At 37.0% G+C, this 22,971-nt stretch overlaps 1 protein-coding gene across 1 annotated transcript in view; it reads right to left on the reverse strand.

Moving 5' to 3' along the window:
- The window catches only part of GLCCI1 (glucocorticoid induced 1), a 35,222-nt gene extending 12,907 nt beyond the window's left edge, over positions 1 to 22,315 (reverse strand). Inside the window, exons 1-4 of the mRNA XM_026842141.1 lie at positions 22,137 to 22,315; positions 13,565 to 13,651; positions 5,209 to 5,325; positions 2,006 to 2,158 (exon numbers count right to left, since the gene is read on the reverse strand). Coding sequence (XP_026697942.1) covers positions 2,006 to 2,158; positions 5,209 to 5,325; positions 13,565 to 13,651; positions 22,137 to 22,157 — 378 coding nt within the window. The 5' untranslated portion in view covers positions 22,158 to 22,315. The remainder of the gene's footprint in view (positions 1 to 2,005; positions 2,159 to 5,208; positions 5,326 to 13,564; positions 13,652 to 22,136) is intronic.
- Between the last annotated feature and the right edge of the window lie 656 nt (positions 22,316 to 22,971).

Genomic DNA, 22,971 nt, shown 5'->3' on the forward strand with positions numbered 1-22,971 from the left:
AATACAGATTCACAATAGGCACAAAGTATTTTATGTAGGTGGATAGATCGATTCATATGAAAATTAAGGTTTGAACATGCACTGTTAAAACTGTGGAGTAAATGTGGAAACAAGTTAAAAGAAACCAGCTGAGAATCTAGACGAACACCAATCTTGCAAGCAAGTCTATACAATAACGTATCCTTCACAAATCACCCAAAGCAACGAACTATCTTTGATTGCTATTTCAAAATACTTTCTAAAAATAGAGAATGTTACAGCAGGAAAGAATGGCAAAAAAATGAACGAAAACCAAATTGTTTCACTAGCAGTGAAACTAATGAAGTTTGGTTTCCTATGGTTTATCTTTTGTTCAGTAATTCTTAACCTTTAACCTAGCTGCCCCAACTCCCCCAGGCTAAAATGAAGCTAAATTGCTTTATTAGGAGCAAGTTCACCCGCAGTAAGATTGAGTAAATTACTCTTGTTATGATCTTTCACAAGTAAACTATGAGATCTAGTAAGCTCAAAGACAGTGTTAGGAGTCCCACTAGACCAGACTTCACAGAAATTAACAGTTACATAGCAGGAAACAACCCTCTGCCCACAAAGATGGACTTGACTTCAAGGACAATGTCTAATTTATGACTTTCTTTTGTGTCTGAAGACTCTGCCCAGCTAGATGTTTGGAGAAAGGGTTCGCTATTGCCTTGGTTGCATAAACTGCTGAGCACCTCTGGCCCCAATCCAACAATGCACTTAAGTATGTGCTTAACTGTTTTGCTGGACCAGAGCCAGTACATTCAGTAACTTAGGAGACTGAGTCCTGCATCCCAAGTAATAAGCTGTTAAAGCCCAAGGACAACATTTATGAAGATGATTTGTCTGATAAATAAATGAAGTGTCCTCTAACCACAGGAGATTACAATATCAACAGTGGCACTGTAATACATATCTTTTTATACTCTCTTTGGAGATGGTGCAACAAGGTTTATTGATTTGGGCTTTCTGTTTCAGTTTGTGTGTTTGTTTTTTTCCCTATTCCGCTATTACAGCACACACCTCTTATACAGGGATGAGACAGACTTAGGAAAGCAAACTTAGGATAAAACTACTACTACACTATTTCATTCTTAAGATCGCTTTGTCCGCACAACTAAGTCTCTGGACAAGCCAAGACTATTCCAAAGCTTTTAAAGTTTACTGCCAAAATGAAGAACTACAAATATCAGGTTTTGGAATCTTAAGTCTCTAATTAAAGTTTTTATAGCTTGACTTGTACGTTGAATTGCTACTACAGGACCATTCACAAGAAAAGAACCTACATCTTAGAGGTGATTAATAAAAACAATATTTTAGGCCACAGCAGAAAATTTTGATTGGCTATTTAGGAAACAGTGGCAGTAAACCAAGTATTTCACATTTTAAATATCATCTAAGCACTTAAGTACTCCTCAACGACAGTTCCAATGCTCCAGCTCTCCCACGTAAGCAGAGCTGCCCCATTTGTCAGTCTTTCCCATATGGGGATCTCCCATGACAGATTACAGTGATTTCATGGAAGTAAAATAGTCTACATTCAGTTTATGGAAGAAAAGCATTAAAACCAAAAAGCAGAGCATAGCACAGGAAACTTAAGTCTCACCTAAGAAAAGGAATGCAAAATGAAGCAAATAAATTAATCTCCTGGTCTCTAATTATTTACTACTGTAGCCTGAAGTATCTAAATTTTCAAGCACTTGCATTTTGCACAAAAACTTTTAAGTTCTCTACAGAAAGGAAATTCTAAACAAAGTATGTTTGGCCAGAAGCCCTTTAAAAAAAAACCAAAACAACCCACAAAAAGAAAAAAAAAAAAAAAAACAACCACCACCCTAAAACACTGAAACCAAATTTTCAAACAAACAGTCCTTTGAAGAAAATTATTTGTAAGTTCAGCCATAAAGAAGGTTTCTCATGAGGAAGGTTTCCCACGTGTTTATAGATTACAAAGAAAAAGCAATCAAACACATTAATATAAGCTTACCTTGGATACTTCTTCTTTTCCACTGTTTTCTTTAATGAATACTTTTTCCAGTTCAGGGCTTATTCCTTCTACATTACACGGCACACGTGAAACAGTTGATTTTGGCACTGAAATGTTTGACAGTGGCATAGGGACTGATCTGGAAATAGAAGCCTAGAAGGTAGACAGCAACATGATTTGATGCTGGAAAATGGAATAAAGACTAAAGTCTGAGACTGGTACTAAAATACCTAAAAAGTAAGAAGCTGTGTATTATTTCTGCTATCTAGAAGACCATCTTTACTTGGCAAATTTAAATAAAATTCAATGCACTCAAGGAAGTGTTCTATAATAAAAGCATTCTACTACTTCACTAATCAGTAAGTAGGGAGGTATATGTACTTTCCAGGTGTATAGATTACAGAAGACACAACAGGGGAATGGGAAGCATGTGGGATGCTGATCCTGATGGTTTAACTGGCATCCAAAAGGCATTTTGTAACATTCCTAAAGCTTAACCACTCAACTGAAATACTCAGTTAATACACATTTATTCTTTTTTGGCTGGCTATAGTGAATGAAAAACAAAGCATTAATTCTAGAATTAATTTCATTAGCTTATAACTTGTCAGAACTTTATGTCAAAAGTCTTAAAAAAAATCATTTCAAGTTTAAGAAACAAGCATGTGAATGAATACCAGTATGGTTTTCAGAAAAATCTGTTGGAGTGGAGCTCTGTTACCAACAGGAATCATTCACAAGAGTGCACATGCATCTTGTGCAGCCAACCTGTAAAGCTCTACCTTGGCCAGCAGCTACATGGCATAGATGCACCTACTCTGACAGCCATGAACTGTGTTCACTTCCCAATATACATTGTCTTCTTGTTCACAGAATCACAGGATGCTTAGACAAAATGTAAAATTTGTTTTGACTTACTGCCAAATGCACTTTGCACAATGTGCAGCTTCAAAGGTGCATGCCACTTTTGTGGAGGCATTCTCTCTGACTGACAAAACACATTGCCTACAGGACAGCTTCCCAAAATGACATCAGAACTGAAAACTTCAATGGCCTTGTCAGAGAATACCTTCTTGAGAAATCAACACGTTGCACGAGCCATGACAAAGTGACTCTAAGCACTAAATCAAAGCATATGTCCTAGATGGATTTCAGTCTGTGTCAAAGACTGTTTTTACTGTGACTATAAATAGTAGCACAGGTAATCTGCAACAGCTTGCTTCGAGATGGAAAGCAAAACCCTCTTCTGTGCAACATGTAGTGGGATCATCTGTTATAGAGGCATCAAAGTTTCAGGAAGAATATCAATTTCCTATATGTCTTCATTACAAGATTAGGTTTTAAGAACAAGATTTTATTGAAACAGAAGAAGGAACATAAAGGATCAGTCATCATGGCTCAACCTCTTCTTTATAGAACACTAGCTATTTAAAAAGGCAGTCAGGAAAAACAGTGGAAGAACTAACATTTCAGGAGTTCAAACAGTGGCCTGTTAGTAACATGGGGTTCAAGTTAAGGATTCACTGTAGGTGAAATTGAATCAGGACTCAAATGTCTGCACTGTCAAATGAAACATGATTAACTGCTTTCTACAACTGGCTTAAGGTTCACAAAGTCATTGACTTGAACCTTGCCTGAGCTTTAGAACTTGTAATTGGGTTTCAATTTTGCTGGCAGTTTGTAATGGCTAGAGCAGACACTGCATGGGGCATCCTCCATTGCACCCTGCTGAGAATGTGGTTCACAGTCAAATATTTTGGCCAGGTAATTTGTCCAAAGCTATTCTTCAGATGTATCAGCATCTTTATAATAGGAGAAATATAGATATACTCAAGAGCGCAGGCAAATTTTTATAACTTTGTGAAACAGGGAAATGCACCCAAACCCAAAAATTGTTTTAGCCAGGCTAGTGTTAAAGTGATCAGCTATATTAAAATCTGCCTAAACTTACACATCACTTGGAAAAATAGGTTAGTAATAAGACAACAGAGAACAGAAGCTGTCTGACTAGGAACCTGAGATTAACCCCTCTCAGAGAGGAGGATATCAAATCCATAGACTGATGGCTGGAGAGAAGTCCTGTCATCACAATGCCTGTTGGTATAGAACATGAGAATGGTCATCAACATAACCTGGACATAATATTTTGTACCCTAAAGATTATGTCTGATTGAGGTTTTAGAGTAAGTCACAGTGTCTGAAATGAGAACAGGTTGGTGACAATAGCAATTTTTCCATTTAATATGTTGGAAACTCTCAAAATATCCTGTAGTAACTGTACTGTAACACAGTCACTGCAACCACAAACTCTCATGCAAGAAGACAGGATCCTGTATTGAAATTATTTTGGACTACAATAACAACCAAGAGATATGTCCTAGACAAAACCATGAAGACTTTTATCCTGTAGCATGACAGATCCTCTAGTGACCAGTCACCAAGGATAGGGTACTGTACCAAGCATCATCTTGATTTCAGTTGAGTTTCAAGGCAAATTATCACTTTTTAGAAAGTAAACACCACAATATTGTTTTCCTTGATTTCATGTGGAAATTGCCTCTCTGGCCAAGAATTGACCAATAAGCAAATTATCAGAAAGATTCTTAAAATGGGACAAGGAAATGTGATTTTTCCCTCAAATCTCTGGTGATGCAGTGTTGCTGTCTTTTACTGATGAATACATGGTAAGGTGAATTACAAGTCCGTTCATAAAAAGCCAGTTAAGTGTTCTGCTTGCTGCTCAAAGACTGATCAAGTGTTGGGCTTGTCAATCCAGACTGCTTACCCTTGGTACTTTTTCTTTATTTTCTATTTTTACTTTTTTTTAACCAGGTCAGATGAAATTGGATTGCAAAACCAATAAGCAAATACCTTCCAGGAGAACAGAGACTTTTAAGAGTGTACCACAAAAATTAGTCTTGGAAGCAAGTATGTATTCCTGAAAACACAGTCTTATCTGGCCACGCTCAGAATTTTTACAGCATCTTAATATATTTCAGTTGCTATCCTGCTGCAACCCTTCTTTATTTTATTATGTGACAACTATCAGACAAATTTCAGTGCAGATGCAATGGTATCAGGTCATTAAGCATTTCAGTGTACCACATTAGAAAACAAAAAGAAAAAAGACAGGAGGAACAGCAGGCTATTCACCCAGCCCTGATAAGGTAGGAGGCTGTTAATACAAGCAACTATCTACTTACCTGAGTCTGACTGATTGCTATATGGTTGCCATGGAGAGGTGACTGACGTTCTTTCTCTTTATTGTGACGACTACTCTGCTTACTGCGCTGAAGCTGCTGCCTCAGTTTGGCAATCTGCTGGAAAGAAGTTCAGGTGAAGTGATAAATGAGTTATCGAATGGATAACTGCTCAAATCTTTACATATAAAGTGAATCACAGACCTTTTAAGTCCTCTTTGGAGGATTTTACAAGCATATGAGATTGCCTTCCCTTGAAGCATGAGCATTAAAGCTTCTTTCTGCTAATTATTAGATCCTTTCTGCAAAGTACCTGCCCTATTCACCAACATGAATATGACAGCAGGCTTAGTTAAATTACTGAATTTCCTCATTTACAAACAAGCACTGTAATAACCGATGGAAGAAAGAGTAGTAAGAATGACAATTCATAGAATTTTCTGGCCTATAACTGGATTAAACTGGGAACTGTGAAGTCTACAGTTCAATTTACTTGATCTTAAGCAGAACCAAAGTTTTCCAGTGATATTTCATCATAAAAGCAAAGAGCCTTCACAAACAACTGGCAATCAATATGCATTGTTCATCTTGGAGAACTTATTTAATACATTTAATAGCATTTCCCTGCAGGATAAATTACCACAGATTCCTTCAGGCAGATGGAATCATCTTTTCTGCTGTCTGCTGCAAAGACGTCTAATCAAAAGTTACATATTTTAAAGGTCAAATGCAACTAAAGCCATTATCCATTTGACCTGTTCCTTAACAGAAACCAAAGAATTTCATCTGGGGATTCCTCCACTTATTTATTCCTCCTGGATAATTTCTACATGGAAGAGTATTTACCTCTATAAGCACTGTCTCAGAAGTTTAGACTATGTGCAAATTCACACAACAGGTACAGACGCTTCCTTAAGACTGGATCATTTTTTACCTTTGGGCTCAAGTCCTGCTCTTCCTCATGCTCAGCACACTGGCATATAAGGCAAAGCATGCACGGCCTCATTTCATTTTTAACTCAGCTAGAGATAAAATTTCTAAAAAACCTGAAGGGCAAGTATGAAGAAGTGAATGCATATGGAATTCATATTTCAAAGAACAACATCAACTGGAAAGTAACCTCTCTTTCTGAGTGACAGCTTACAAGTACACGCACTCTGTGGTTAACTCCAAGTAGTTAAAAATATCACTAGTGCTCTTGCGAAGCAACTCTGAGGTAAAGAATCACTTCACATCACTCTTCACAGTGTCAGAGATGACAGTGCTTAGTGAAGAAGTTTGGATCGAACCTTGCTCATAGGCTGTGGACTTTTCTTTGTGATGTTTCTGGTATCGCTCATAAAAGAAGGATCCACCTTTAAGGCTTCACATCAAGTCTTGCCACAGCTCTTTACCCATATTCAGAAAACTGCTACTCAAACGGCTGAATACTTTCATCTTTCAACAGCAGATTAACAGTTCAGACTTCCAAAAGGGTCTGCGTGTAGAATACATCAAGACAGACAGAGCCCTGATACGACTGGGTTTCTAACACAGACGAGCTAGACTTAAGAGAACTGGGAGACTAACCTCTTGATGAAAAGCGTAACTCAGGCACATGTTGAAAGAAACTTTAAAGGAGTCTGAAGAAATACTTCATCTCCACAAAAAAAAAAATACTTGTCCAGAACATCTCAATTTTCCCTGAAGGAGCAATGGCAATTAGGAAACCTAGCTCCACAGAGAGATGTAAAAGCAAGCAGGTAACCCGTCCAGTAAGTATACAGATATCTACAAGGATTTATGTCTTACATCAGAACAGGGAAATAATCCTCATCTTCCCCTTTAAAAACAGAAGAGAAGAACAATGCCCAGATCAGAAGACAGCTGTAAACTGAGATGGTTGGCTACAAGAACAATCAGAAAGCAGGGAGAATACTGTATATCAATCTTGCATTTCTGCCAGCTTTCCTTGATGCTGTGTACTTCCTCCTAGTTAAAAAGTTAAATACCCTATTTTTCTTTTTAATTTAAATGAAATCTGATTTTTTGAGCTTTCCTCAGGAGCATGCTATAAAAGATCTATACATCTATACATACATCATGCATCTATACATCTATAAAAAGATCTATACATCATAAAAGATCTATACATCTATACATACATCATGCTATAAAAGATTTATACATCTATAAAAGGATCTATCTCCACCTCAGAGATCTGGCTGACTGAATTCTGTTGCAAACACCTTGCAAATCTTTGAGAACATAGTCTCTCACTGTAAAATCTGGACAGTGAAAGAATTAAATGGCAGAGTGGAGTGAAAGAATTAAATGGGAGTGGTGACAGGCTGGTATGTCTCTAGACTGACCAAAACCTTGAAGCTCTGATACCCTGAAAGGAATCATGGACCTGTGGAATCTGAGGTTCTCTCAGCCACCTCAAGACTACGTATATTTTGCCAATCAGTAGGTTCTGGACAGTAACAGAAAGAAAAGGCTTCTTAGGTCACTGGGCAGAAAGAAAAATATGAAAACTTCTGAAGAATCAGACTGTATATCTTGAGTCAATATGATCACTTAAGCCAAACCTGCCACTCAGTGAAGAAATAGATATGCCTTCTCTGATCATCTGTCCCTAGCCCTGAATTTGAAGAACCCTAGCTTTTCATGATGTGGTAGTTACCATCAGACAAAAAATAAAAAAAAAAAATGAGAAAGTAAGGATGGGCACATAAAAAGAAATCTGACATTTCTTATTCATCCCTCAGACACAGGAGACAGAGTGCCAGCACAGACAACCCAGCTTCAGAGCAGCCACACTATGCAGGCAGTGGCACTGAGCACAAGGACAGAAGAATCCTCCGAACTAAATGATGCTCCATCTCTTCACCAAGGGGAGTCCACAATGAATCTATCACTTGCTAAAGCTAATCCTGAAATCTCAACAGCTTTCATTCTACAAGATTATCTTTTTATTGCCAATTATTTTCCATCTTGAACTCAAATAAAGCCACTACTACTAACAGGAAAAGGTAGCTGTGCTAGCTTCCTAGAAGTTTATCTTCACCTTCTTCCTAAGCAGCAGAAAAGCACAACCAGAGCATCAAACATAATCCAAATGAGCTGCAGACAGGTATGAGGTATACACTAAACCTAGGAAAACAGATCTAATTTGTGGCACCTGTTTTACCAAGTATCTCAAAGAAGCAGCAGGTCCTGTCTCTTGGGCACTTGACTGATGCAACTAAAGAGCTAGGGAATTTGTTGTGCAAAGAAAATGATGCCAAGTGACTGGTATCAGAAAAACATGTACTTGATGATCCAGCCATTACACTCGTGTATATACACTCTGACACTGAACTCCATGCAGATATTTCAGTCAGGAAGATGGGCTGAAAAGGAGGGGGGGGGGGGGGGGGGGGAAGGGCAGTAACAAAACACTCCCATTTTAACAGGGCAACTAAGCACAGAAAGGGTTTGGAACACTGTTTCCTTCACATGCCCAAGTGCTGAGCACGAAGGTGACACAATCATATTAAGGAATACATGTAAGTCATGACAAAAAGATCTAATGTGTATCCTTTAAAGCATCTGGTTTTGAAGACATTAAAGCCTTAGCCTTGCACATATGTGTACTCAGATCCATAAAATGTGACAATTTTAGTATACCAATTCAAATGCTCCCCGTGTCTACCTAGCTTGAAGATGGGCAGGAAGTTCTTATTATGCAATATAGGTATTTTCCTAGAGGATACAGCTGAAAATAAATTTAAAAAATAAAAAAATCAAGGAATTCCTCAAGGAAAAAATACAATTTGAACCCTACTTCCAATGTTCAGTTACAGTAATTTATTTTGCTACTTTACAAAGTGTAAACATATATGGTAGTAAATTTCAAAGTGTATCTTTTAGGTCATATTTGGGAAGTACTCTAATGTGACTGTATAGCAGGGGGGGAATACAAAGCATACATCTCTGTACATTTCAAAACAAAAAACATTTTAAAAAAATTAAGAAAGTTTTCAGCCTTTCCTCTTCCAGGGATTGTTCTCTGCAACACTGTTGATGTATCAGAAAGACTCTTTTCTTCACATAGTTACTTATAAAAAACCCACCAACAAAAAAACCCAAGAAAACACAAAAAGCAGGGCATCATAACAGTAATAAACCTATGTCAGGTCATTCACCACACAAACTTGCAGTTCAGCCTTAACAGTTTACTATCACACAGCCAACTATAAGATGACCATCAAAGATTACTGGACAAAGAAGAAATCAGGAAAAAACCCTATAAATGTAATGTTTTCTTGCAGAATATTTTTACAGCTAGATGTGTACTTGAAATAAATATGAATCTTGTCTATACCAACTGTAATACACATGCAGTCTAATATAACTAATGGCACAAACCTGAGAAATATGCAAATTAAGTCAGTTCTTTACAACACTGGAATAATCTCAGTATCCTGACAATTTTTCATTTGAAGAGACCTAGATGCAGACTACTATTATGAAGGATCATGTCACGTCTCACCATGCCTGTTCAAATGCTCATTAATATTTACCAGTCAATAGGTTGTATTTCTACATATCAGGCTACACAACATGGTAACTTCCTATTGCTGAACAAGCCACAAACTCCTTATTAATGAGAGCGAGCTCTAACTCATTCATGAACCATTTGTTAATAAACAAGTCCACTAGTAGGTCAAAGAGAAAAACAAGCATTAGAAATTCACCCTAAACCTCTGAATACAATCTTTCAACTGGTATATGAAAGCACAGAAAAAGTGCAAGCTCTCATATTCCTTTCTCTTATTCCTTTTCAAGTACTTTGTTAGAGCAAAAGGGACCTTCCAATGGGGGTTTGCTGGTGTCAGTGTAACAGATACAGCATACAGAGGTGCTTAAGAGAAGTGAAAAATCAGCTGTCTGAAATAGACATGTCTTTGAAAAGCTACACAAACTGAAAACTATTTGTTTTAAATCCTGGGTTTTTCCGGTTCTGGTTAAATTCCAGTTCAGGGTAAGCTACAACTAAAATTGTCTCTATTCAACAGAATTTCAAACTAACTATTCAGGTTGAAAGGGGAAAAAATACCAGTGGTTCAAACCACTGCTCGGTTTGTGTCCAGTAAAATGACTGATAGCAATTTTTATCACCCAGTCAAGTATTAAAATAATGTTAAAGAAGTTTTAACATTATCTTAGATGTTACACTCAAGATTTTGTAAAAACAAGCAGTAGAGCCCTTCAGAATAAAAAAAGTAAATTTTGTTAGGAGGTAATTACAAGGTTCATATCAAGAGCTTGACAGTTTTTAATTTTTTAATAGACCCACTACAAAAAGCAAGCATTGCCTATTTCACTGCTACACAGTGAATCATGACACCCACCTACTCTAATTCAAGGCCAAAATAATTTTCAACTACCCAAAGTGAAAATTTTTTTAATGCGGTAATACAGAATTCATGTGCTTGCTTGGGATCTTAAGTCTATATGCTTATTTTTAGTGTTTTTAAATGTAAATCTTTTTAAAACAGTTCCCAGTTGTGTTAAATAAATGCATTTAATTATAATAGCTTTCAAACTAACCAAGGAAAAAACATTTTTTTAAAAACTTAACGCATTCAATCTCCTTTTATCAAAACCAATTAAAACTACGCATGCAAGTATTTGGCTAATTTACAGTATCAACATAATAAAAAAATACATGCTAGAAATTATTCCATTAATTGTTGGAACAAAAAACCCACAAATCCAAACTGCTAAGACAAGCCAAGGAAACTGTAAACAGCTATCTACTTGTTTACTGTCAAATGCTATGGGAAACAATTCAAAATGCTGAGCAGAACTACTGTTATTTATGTTGCTCATAACAAATGCAGTTGCCCAGGAGAGGTGATACTTTTATTTCCATTACTTAAGCTTTTGCTTTCAGTTGCCTATAGCTTTGTCAAATTTTCTCTGAAGTCTACCATGCAACATTCAGTTCTCCTATCCCCTTCCCATCAGGTTTTTTTTAAGATTAAAGAAAGGCAGTGGAAATAATTTTACTGTTTTATGTGCTAAAGCACATTATCATAGCTTTTTACCTTGGAATCTCTGTTTTCCAATGGTTTGGAAGGAAAAGCTAAAAATTTGTCTGCAGTCCCTTATGCTGATAACGTGCCCCTCTATTCCCTTGGAAAAATCTTCACGTTTTGCAAATCTTAATTTCAGTTTGCACACATTCAAGGAAGATTTTTGAAACTGGCAATTACATTTGCTTAATTCTGTCTCTAGTGGACTTTGCAGTTTGAACAGAACTGCCTCAGAAAATTTCTCCTTCCAGAAACTGCAGATGACTGTGGCACAAAGAAACCGAGTGCACAGATACTACTGGTATTGAAAAAAAACTCTTAACACCCACCACACAGGCATCAACTAGCTAGACAGAGAAGCTGGAACCAGGACTTAAAGATGAGGGGAAGGAAAAAGAAAGGGATAAAAAAGAAGTCCAACAATGGAGAGACAGAACAGACAAGGAGCTGGAAGGTAATGGAGTAAGAGTTCAAGGAAGGGAAGATAGACAATAATTGGGTGGATAATGCATGCAGAATGACACTGGGACTATAAACCCAGGGAACTAGGAAAGGCAAGAAAACTGACTTGAGAAGCTGGAGAAAGGAAAACAGAGGAAGGGGAAGAACTATAAGCTGGACAAGACAAGGGCAGGTTTTGGGGTGAACAACCATTGCAGAATTTGAATAGAAACAATTCCCTTCTAATCCCGTTTTTTCCATTACTGTGTTCTATTGAAAAGGAATCATGAAACCCATTGTCCACATACTTCTTATCTCTCTTGCGGTCAGTTCATATAGAGGATGTCAACCTAGCACAATGGATCACTCATCAACTGGTAGAGACTTGCTTACATGCTGAAGGTTTCACTGTCACGGACAGTCACAGCCCTGTGGTGAAGAAAAGCTACTTGTTGCAGAATTTGATAGGGAACCGCTTTCTGAAGGCTGAATGAAGGATGGTTTCTCGTAAAAGCAGGCAAGCGTTATCCTGGAAATACAGATGCTATTCCTACCCCTGCTGCAATTTCTTTGTGCTGGTAGGTAACATTTAAAACAAAACTTTTCAGACTCAAAACTTCTTTGTGCTAATTTCTGGGCTCTCAGTCTGTGATTATGAGTGCTTCCTCACAGCTGCAGGTGAAATCACCCAGGCAACTGAAGGCCTATGTACTAATAAGTCAGCTATGATGGGTTTCATAACAGGTACTCGATAAGATGGGAACAGACAACCCTCCTTGGATTGACCTCTCTTTGGCCCTGGTTCTCATCTTTAAAAATGAGGCTGTTGCCACCACTGGAATGCAAGATTATTCCATATTTGTTAAATCTGATTTTAAAATTCAAGTAATTAAAATTTACATCACTCCTTTAGACAACTATTCTTCCTATCAATGGCTGTCCAAAAGGGCACTATACATTGCCAGTAACATCATCTCCTCAGATAGCCTCTACATTTCATCTCATTTTTGAATGTTCTATTTCAAAAGGAGCCAGAAGAGAGGATGCAAAAAGCCCAGAGTATCAGAGAAAACTCTCACCCACCCCTTGAAAACATGCTGCAAAATTCATTTCCTAAAAAGAAAGGTGTAGCTCTCTAAAAGAGGCTGCACCCCTCCTGACAGGGGCATGAGACTGATTGCAGGTCACTTATTGGGTACTGGACAGAGTTAGGGTCACACAAACTCTGGACAGAATGGAGTTTATTGAGACAAAAACTGAAATACTGTCATTTCACCTGAGCTGGAGACCATTCTACTGTATCTACTTTCTCATGATGCAAGTCCACTTCACTTCTGCTGTGTCCTTTCTAGTTGCAGTTGTTGTAGTTTACAGCAAATACATATGATTAAAGACCATTTCAATTAATCATACCATTACTGTATCAAGACTTACCCTCCTTTTTGTGAAAGTAAAGCCCTCTCTATCTCCACCCTAAAACTTGAATGAAATTTCTAAGAATATGCTAATATACCAATTCACACTTTGCCTCTTTCAGGAGAGCAGCATTCAAGGACAGAAAAGCTACCTAAGGTAACTCCAAACAGAAAAATTAGTAAGCAACCACAAACTGGTTCCTCAGCACTCACTCTGGCCACTCCTTCACAGCCAACATTATGTACTAGGAAGGGAGGAAATCCAACAAGCATAAAATAACAACCACTCTTGAAACAACTCTTACGGTGGAGATAAAACCTGTTTCAAAAGCAACAGAGGGGAGGGAAAGGGTGCAGTTTCCTGAACTCCAGATAGGGTTTTAAAAATGTCTTGGGCATATCAAAACTTGAAAGGCTCCACTGTGCAAAACTTCTCACCTCTTTTAGTTGATCAGCACTTCCCCATGATGCTGAGCGCTGATGTGATCTCTTTTCTGCTCCTTCTTCAGCCCAACAGCTAGGTGTCTAGAGGGAAAATAAAGAAAATATACAATACTGAATTCTCCAGGTAAGAAAATCTTTGAGCACAGATTATTGCTTTTCTCTTTCTGCAGCTTCAGAGTTCAGGCATTATTCATGAAGCATAAAACTTCAAAATCTGATATGCATTAGTAATAGTCCCAATAAATAAAAAAAAAAAAAAATACAGAAAACTAAGGCTTTGTAAGCTTGCATTTACAAAGGATGAGGACAAGGCACACTACTGAAGAAAGAATCAGAGGCCTGACAATCACTGAAAAACCTTACCTGGCTACTTCCATCTGTGCATCGGAATCCATTTCTAGTTTTCACTCAGTGGACAGTTTAGAAAACCACAAGATAAAAAAAATATGCAGACAAACTCAAGGGACCAAAAGCTGGGATTCACTTCTCCCACCTGTCTTCCTTAATCATTGGGCCATATAATCAGTTCCTTCCTGCCAACTCCAACTTGATACAGAGTTTTGATATACCTTTTATTATTTTTGACAACAACCTACATGAGCAGGAAAAAAAAAAAAAAAAAAAAGGTAGGTGTTTTCCAGCCTTGTCTGCAAGCCCAGAAGTTTGGGGACTATCCCAAAGATTGAAAAGGGTCTGGAAGCCAGATCTCCCAACTCCTGTGCTTATTCACCACAAGACTATTAGGAGAATTAAGTGCATCCACCAGCATTTCTAAACAAGAGTTACTGGCTGCCAGAGGAGCAACAGGGACAAATCCAGGGAGAGTTTGGGGTATGAACCATATAAAACTCAGGGCTACAGACACATAGAGAAATTTGTGAAAAGAAAAAAGTGTTTTTTTCATCAATTCCTACTAGTATTAGCTGAATCTTTCAAAATCAGGCCACAAGAAGTAAACCATACCACTGAAAACGATGAGCATTTGGCAGAGACGTTCTTCAGGGAGGGGACCACTGCTGATACTTCCCCAAGGAAGATGGGATCCCAGCCCAGCAAGACACATAGGGTCTGGAATCCACCTCCCTGAAGGACTTCCTTCTCATGCATGGAAACCCTGTTCCTCCACAGTTTTCCTCACTCTTGCTTACTCTAGGGTCTAGAAACTTCTGTAGTACGCACACACATAGTGGACACTGTTCTGCTCAGGAAGGAGGCTGGGTATTGCCTTGGAGAACACCACAAAAACATCTGCAGCTCCTCACTCTCGCTGTCCTGAGAAGGGAGGTGGAAGTAGCCCTCTGGGGCCAGGCCACTCAAGCCAAACCTGCCAGGGCAGCCTGGTACCATTAAGCACTAAACTAGTTTCAGAGCACAGGCTGTACCTTCACAATCACTGCGCTGCCATACCACTATATGACCTACAGCCCAGCACGTAACTCATAAGGAATAACATTTAATATGCTAAGTCATTTCGTGTGCACAGGCCTATGTATTCCACTTGTGTTTTCTCCAGCCCTGCACTTTCCATGGGTTTGGTGGGGTTTTTTCTCAGTTATTTTTACACCACCAGGAATACTTCCACCAAATGCCCAGCAAGCTGTGTGGACAATTAGAAAGCAAAATGAAAAAAACACAGTAACAAAGTTTTTGCTGCAGGTTCCCAAGGGAGAAAAAGCAAGTCTTTATAAAAGTTAGGGTTCTGTATATTTACTGTGTGAGTCTCTTTGTGTAGGTCTGGGGAAGAAGCCAGAAGATAATGTGGTTATTTAAAAAAAAAAAATAAATACCAAGAGTGAAGAGTAAAACAGCTATTTAAAACTATGAGGGAAACACGGGAGTCCCTCAGCCAGGCAACCCATGACTCTCATCACCCACAGCAGAGCCTCTACCACACATGTGCTACCTGTGTGTGCATTCTGTCACTATACACTTCAGCAGAGCCATGTTCTAAATAATTATTTGTTCTTCCAGACCGGGTATTTAGCACCTCCCTGAAGTTTGTGTTAAAGACACTGCATTAATTTTAATTTTTTTTTTTAAGCACTTAAGTGACTTGCAGATTTCTAAAGAACTAGAGAAAATGGGGGGGGAAATTTTCTCCCTTTTCAAAATCATGGGCTTTCACAATCTATTACAATTTACTTTCCAACTGAAATTGCTCTTTTCTTAAAGTATTTTACTAGATCTCAAGTACAGCTGAAACCATACCCTCATACAAACCTTCAATTCAAAGAGAATTCTTTGAAAATTTATCTTTCAAAGAGTGTTTTCTGAATACAGCACTGCTCCATAGTTTGGGGAACAACTCCAGGACCAAGTAGAAACAGGCATTTAAGGTGCTTAAGTATTCACCTGTAATGCAGGAGGATGTACCAGGGATCACTACAAGCTCATAGCCTTTCAACTACAGCTTTAATAAACCGAACAGGAAAAGAGTGTCTAAAAAGTCAAAGTCAGTTTCTCAATAAAGAGAAGTAAACTGTTAAAAAAACTCCCATACAACAACAAAAAAGTAGAAAACAAGAGCTTGCCTGCATTTAATAAGCACAGATATTCATCCAGACAGCAAGGGCAAAAAACAAAGTAATAGCAACACCCTGAAGAACTTAATCAACAACACTGGTGACTGTTAGTAGAAAGAGGCAGAAATCCTTATACTGCAGTTGATTTAGTCAGAAATCAAAAGTAACAAATATAAAACATTCATTCACTTAATACTAATTTTTTTACTTTCTCAAATATGCTTTGACACTCTCTTCCACCCAAATACTATCTCCCTTGAGACAAGGATTACACAGTTGCTTTCAATCTCTGGTAAACTGAGTCAAGTCACAAGCTTTCAAAATATACATACAAGTATCAGTATACAGGGAGCAGACTATCTGTATCCCTCAATTTTATTTACAAATACTGTATGATGATCCTAACACAGAAGTGAACTCAGGCAATGTTATATTAATGTGCTATTTCAGAAGGAAAAAAGAGAAAAGGTTAATAACATCACAACGTAAGCAGTTACTAGAATATTATAGCAAGCCAGTCTTCTTCAAACTCTAGAAACCGCTGTTTACAATATATTGTAACCCACATTATATGAACATAAATTTTGGGTTTGTAATCCAAAATCCTTATATTCAAGCAAAAGCTTTTTAAAAAAAACAAAACAAAAAAACCCACAAAACAAAAAAGTGCCCCACACTAGCTACATTCAAACAGAAATTCTGCTTTTATAAGTTTAGTTTATGTATGAGCACCTCATATCTCACTTAAATATTGTATTTTGTATCACAAGACAAGGGTATACACCACCCTTGATATGACACATTTCATGAAAAGTTCTCCCATCACTATTTACAACTTCTGCAAAACAGGCTTATCCATAGAGGCTTTAATTTCAAGCAGCAAGTGTACTTCCACGTGTTAAACATTAAAAAAAAAATAGTGAAAGTAAAAAAAGTAACTCAAAACTGTTATTTGAAGAAAAATTTCTGAATCGCAATAAATGAAACCAGAGTTGCTGCACCTCAAGTCAGAAACACAGTAAGAAAGGTCATATTAACAGTTTCACAGATAGCGACTATTTCAGAGCCGAAACAAATTCACAGCACCACTTAGTATGAACAGAACTCACAAAACTGAAGGATTATTCCTGCAAGTCTATATTCAGACACTATGATTCAAAACATTTTAGGAGGAGAACACTGAAAACATTAAGTAATGCATGCTGCAACTTCAAGAGGAGGATCATTGATATTTCAAAATGTGAAGGTTCACGGTCCCAGTTTCAGCTGACACAATGCATGTGCATGGGATAGGACATGCTGAGAACACCACATCTGGTTGCTCTCCTCAGTCTTAATGTAAATCGCAATTACCATTGTTCTAATTCACCCAACCTTGTAGAGATTAGCATTTCTTCCAACACGTTTGGTAATTCTGCCTTGCTTTTCCACCCATGTCAGGGATATACACCTACATTCTTTCCACTTCATTTAGATTAGAAGGACTGCATAGAGTACCAACCTACCTAAACCTAAAATAAGACTGAATTACTCTAAATATCTCACATTTTATTGCCAGCCCCTTGCTCTAATTACTATATCTAGCCTGCATTCCAGATTAACTACATTGGGGGATGGGTGCCAAGATTAAGAACACAAGTCTAGGTTTTACAGGGGAAACAATGTTTTTAAAGAACTTTCAAAATAAATGCAACAACAGCACTAGAAGATAAAGCTGATGAGTCTTCATATGTTTCTAAAGGATTCAAAGGCCCGCTAGAAATTTTACAGAAAGATATAGACTAAGCAGTTAAAAGTTAATTTGACTATAGGTGATGATTCCTCTTAAACATCAGACAGGTTAAGAAAATTTAGAATGATAAATTTGTAGTTACATGACACGTCTCTTCCTCCTTGTCCCTTCCACCTAAAGTATCCCATGAAAACAATGTTGATTAATACACTGTTGAAAAAGCTTCATATTATTGAACCTCCTGGTTTATGATGTTAATCTTCAAGCAACAGAATTTCTACCCTAAAGAAAAAGCAGTATTACACAGGTGACTAATGAGAGGTAACTACATTAAAGCCTTGACCCACACACAAGAACAAAAACATATTTTAGCCAAGCATTCCAGTTTAATAACTCTACATTATTCTTTAGATTAGAGAGCAGTAAAAATTCTGAAAGGCATTTTGCAAACTTTGTTCATTTCCATTTGTGTAATCATACATCATTAACATATACAATGGAAAAGGCATATCCAAACATATCGGAATCCAGTTTAAGTCATCAACTGGAGGGGAGGGAAATCACTACATCATATTCCACTTGGTCATTTTTTCTTTTCTTTGTATTATTTAGATCAAGAAAAATTACACAGACAAACCTTAACTGGCCATATATCTTCGTTATGACAACAACATATGTTTATCCCTAATCTCTCCTTTTTAATTTTATAAAAATCTTTTAAATTATTCAGCTACTGCCAAATAATTATATTATTAAACTATGACAATTATCAAAATGTTTCTGAAGATTCTGAAATACTTAAAACTACTAAATAAAATGGTGTACCTTTGATTATCCAAAACTTGCTGTTCCTTAAAGATTAGTTGTATGCATATGCACACACACACACACATAAACACATGCAGAATTCTGAAAAATCTGGAATTGTATAAATGTCATAATGCATAGTGTCATAGTATATTTTTCCAAGAGCAAATATAACAACCTCACTTCTCTTCAGTGTTTTCAGTCAAAACATTTGAGGTGGGTAAGAGGGACATAGAAATAGGAACTATAGTTACTGTTCTCCAACATGCAACAGAAACTAAACCAAACAAAATTCAATTTCCTCTATTTAAATAATAAGATATTATAGAATTTATTTTTTTAAAATTCCAGATTAATATTAGAGAAAGAACAAACATTTTATTCACGAGCATTATACCAATTCAAAGAACTTAAATGGGAAAACAAAGACTTGGAATAAAATTCATTAAGGGGTCATGTGATGCTGGTGAAGACCAGAATCTGACTTTTTTTTTAAATACAAGAATTATAAGAAACTTGGAACAGCCATAATCACCACCTTCACAAAACTGCACAAAATTTGGATTTTAAATTAATGTTTAATTAGGGACAAAAATAACCCTGAAAGAGAAGCAATTATTCCACCTACAATGTAAGTTATACTGACAGTATTGTTCAGGAGTTTAGAAGTAAAACAAGGGATAATTTATTCTCCAAGGAAACACGCTCATATAAAAAAATTGGTTTACTGATTTTCATTATCTTGGTTTTATTTATTTTGTTTGTTACCATCATCCACTCTGCTAAACTACCAAGTGTTAGTATTTTTAGCTACTGTAAACTATATGAACTCTCACAAGCTAAACTGTTACTTGGCCAACAAACATGTAGTAGCAGTACTCGTGCTCATACTCCAGTGAAAAGCAAGGTTTTAATTTAATTTAACTTAATTTGCCATGCATGCATCCTATCAATGACTTGGAACTTAGTTCTTGAAATCAGATATACTTCAGACTGCACAGAGCTCAAACAATAAAAAAGCCCCACACAACCAAAGCATAACTCAAGTCAAAATTTTATGATCATCTACAAGCCTCCCTAGTGAACATTCTATTTAAGAAAAACTGGAATTCACTGTGCCAATCACTATGCTTGCTACGTTTTACATATTTATATAGTACCGAGTAGTCAAGACATGTTTTTCACCTCAAACACTGCTAAATGCTTGTTTTTTGCATAATTTGAATAAAAAGACAGCTAATGTAATTCTGATAGAAGATACACAAATCCAAACCATGCAACTTCCCTGCCCTTGTCCCTTTGAAATAATACTTCAGTTTGTAATGACAACAGTACTGCCTTTCCTCTCTGTTACATTTGATCACACTGAAAAGGTAAAACTTTTTTTTCCCCACCCCCCCTTCCTGTTTCTGAATGAGGCAAAGGGTGGCAGCCAACAGGTCAAATAACCTAAACACTTACTTGAGCTCACTAGGAAAGCAATTTTACTGCCAAATGCTTGGAGCTCAAATATTTGTAGAACAAGTTTGTTTCTCTTTTCTGTAACTAGTGAAAAGGTTTGTTTGTGAATGTTTAAATATTCTAAACTTTCTATTCATAAGGGTATTTGCAAAGTTTGATATGGATATATGTTTTAAAAGAGGGGTTAAGAAATACAGTTACTACAAAGCATGCTATCAAAAATCTCCTGAAAGGAAATTATGGTTTCAAAACAGAAAGACTTTCAAGGCATAGTATTGTGAAAGGAAGGCACCTTGGAACTAAATACAGGATTAAGAGTTTTTTAAGTTAAATCTTTCATGATAACAAAGATGACTGCTGCTGCTTCTTTTTTTGCTAAAACTGGCTGGCTGGCTTCAAAATGAACGAGTGGGACAAAAAGGCACTTTTTTTTAAAGGGTCCCACCACAGTTTCTAAGTTTCCTTGAACAATTTTAATCATCAGATTCGCAAATTCATTACATAGGATTTCTGGAACATACAGACAGATCTTTTCTCTTTACTAAGCAATCTACACATCCTTCCCCCATCCAAGGCCTTCATGTGCTGCATTACAGTATATTTTAAAGAGATACAGAAAATTATTTATACATTCAAACTTGTCCTGAGAAATTCAGTATTACACAAAAGACTAAAATCCCAGAATCACTGTAAAGAGCTGCTTCATTTGCTCTAAGAAAGGGTGGCAGAATAGGTAACAACTACGTATGTTGCAAGACAGCAGAAAGTAACCAAAATCTATACACCTAAAAGTGAAATTATAATGGAAAAATCCTTGATATTTTAAAGGTATCATATGCATTGTGGCAATGTAAGCTTCCATTAAAAACAATTCTTAATGGCAAAAGAGAGTTATAAGCAAAAGGTAGGATGTCAGAAGTAATATTTTTTTTTCTGCAGGACACCCATGATAACCAGAATCATGGGAAAGAGATAGAAAATTGATTTAACAACCATCCCTACATGGCCTGTAGATTGAAAATATAACCAAAGATAGACAGTTTATTCTAGTTTCCAATTCAGTTTAGAACACAAACTCAGACAACTTACTCCATACCCCAATAACACTACTGAAATCCCAATAATTCAACTCCTTTCCTAATAATTTGGTGGGTTTTAGAATTATGTGTTTTTTAACTGTTTGAGTGTGATCATTTTTGTGGGCAACAAGCTCTAGCATGAGGAGGAATCAGGCAAGAAACAATGCTCAAAGAGCACTGGAGCACTATGAATGCCCTAGCAGCCTACCTGCCAGAGATTCCTGCTAAGGATAGAGCCCTGAGAAGGATCCAAGTGTATCAGGCCATAAATAATCTCAGTAGCCCTCCCTTTCTAGCTGGTGGCAAGGCTCTTGGTTCTGATGTCTGGCTTCAAGAGGCAACTCTTCCACAGAACATTTTTATTTGTCTTTCTTGCTACTAAGCAGCAGAGGAGGCATCTCAAGACCATATTGCATGCTCACTCCCAGCTTTCGCTTCTTGATTTCCCCTCCAGTGACAAACTGATCAATTCTTCTTAACAATAACCTCTCTCTATCTCTGTCCCCGCACACACACAAGTACACTTTTTAAGATCCACAGATTTATTGCCACGATTTAGTAACATCTTTAGTTTGTCAGCCACTACTATTATGGAATTGTTTTTTAAATAACAATCAACATAATTTTGCATATAGCAGCTTCAAAATAAACCAGATACAAGGCTGAGATTGAAATCTGCTTATTTAGCCTCAAGAGATCTGCCCACATACAGAAAACTATTTTTAACAGCTGTTTTCTAAAAGCATAAAAATATTATCTGTCACATAGTATGTTACTGAATTGACACTGATTAAAAAAACACTACTGTATCCTATTTTTAGGGCTTCATATTTATAATAAAATTAAGCGAATCCACATTTCTCTGGAATTAAATTGGGCTAAGATTTCAGATCAGGTGATAGAAGTATTATCAGGAAGACACAATTATACGAAACATCTCTGTTGTCTTGTTTTACAGCTTTTACCTGAGTAGATTTATCTTTCATACATGAAGGGTAGTGTACGTGGGGATCACGTGGCCACTGTCCTGTGAGGTAAGGTCCTGTTATTGTGTCCAAAGAAGAAGTTCGCCTTATGGTACCAGAAGTTCTGATTTGCTGGGATTTTGGCCTGTCCACTGTAGAAAACCAGAACAAAATCAACAAAAAAGTCAGGCTAAATTTGATGTGAAATGTTAAAAGCTAGCTATGACACACAATGGCAAGAACATCAAAAACCTTTGTCGAAATGCCAAGCTGAAAAGAATGCCATCACATCAAAGCAAGTAACATCAGACAAAGGAAAAAAAAAAAAAAAAAAAACAAACACAAAAGGGAAAACTTAACAGTTAGAAAAAAACAACAACACTTAAAAGTGTTCATAGCTGCAAAGAAATGGGCTACTTATGCAATATATTTTCATCAACAAAAAGTATCAAGCAAATTTAAATATAGCAATGATGCAACTCAGGAAAGCCAGATATACAGAAATATAAAATATAGTATCAGTATTGGGCTACTTTAAGTCAGCTTCCTTAGCCTTCTAAAGATTAGAACACAAATCATGACAAAAAATTATGATTCTTAAGAAGATGCATATCTGATTTCTTGCTCTTGTGTACGTCATTCCATATAATTTACAAGATCCCAATACAGGCCTTAGCGAGCTGAAAGCATGTGACTGTGTATTTCCCTTTGACACAGCTCAGATCAAAGCAGCTACCATGTTTGTCTTCACTCATCACAGCCCCTACGATCTTTGACTCCTCCCTGCACCTCTCTCTCCGTACACCTAGATCATGGAACACTTTTTCCTGCATTT

Source organism: Athene cunicularia (assembly GCF_003259725.1).
Source record: "Athene cunicularia isolate RWA chromosome 2 unlocalized genomic scaffold, athCun1 chr2_part1, whole genome shotgun sequence".
Lineage (NCBI taxonomy): Eukaryota > Metazoa > Chordata > Aves > Strigiformes > Strigidae > Athene > Athene cunicularia.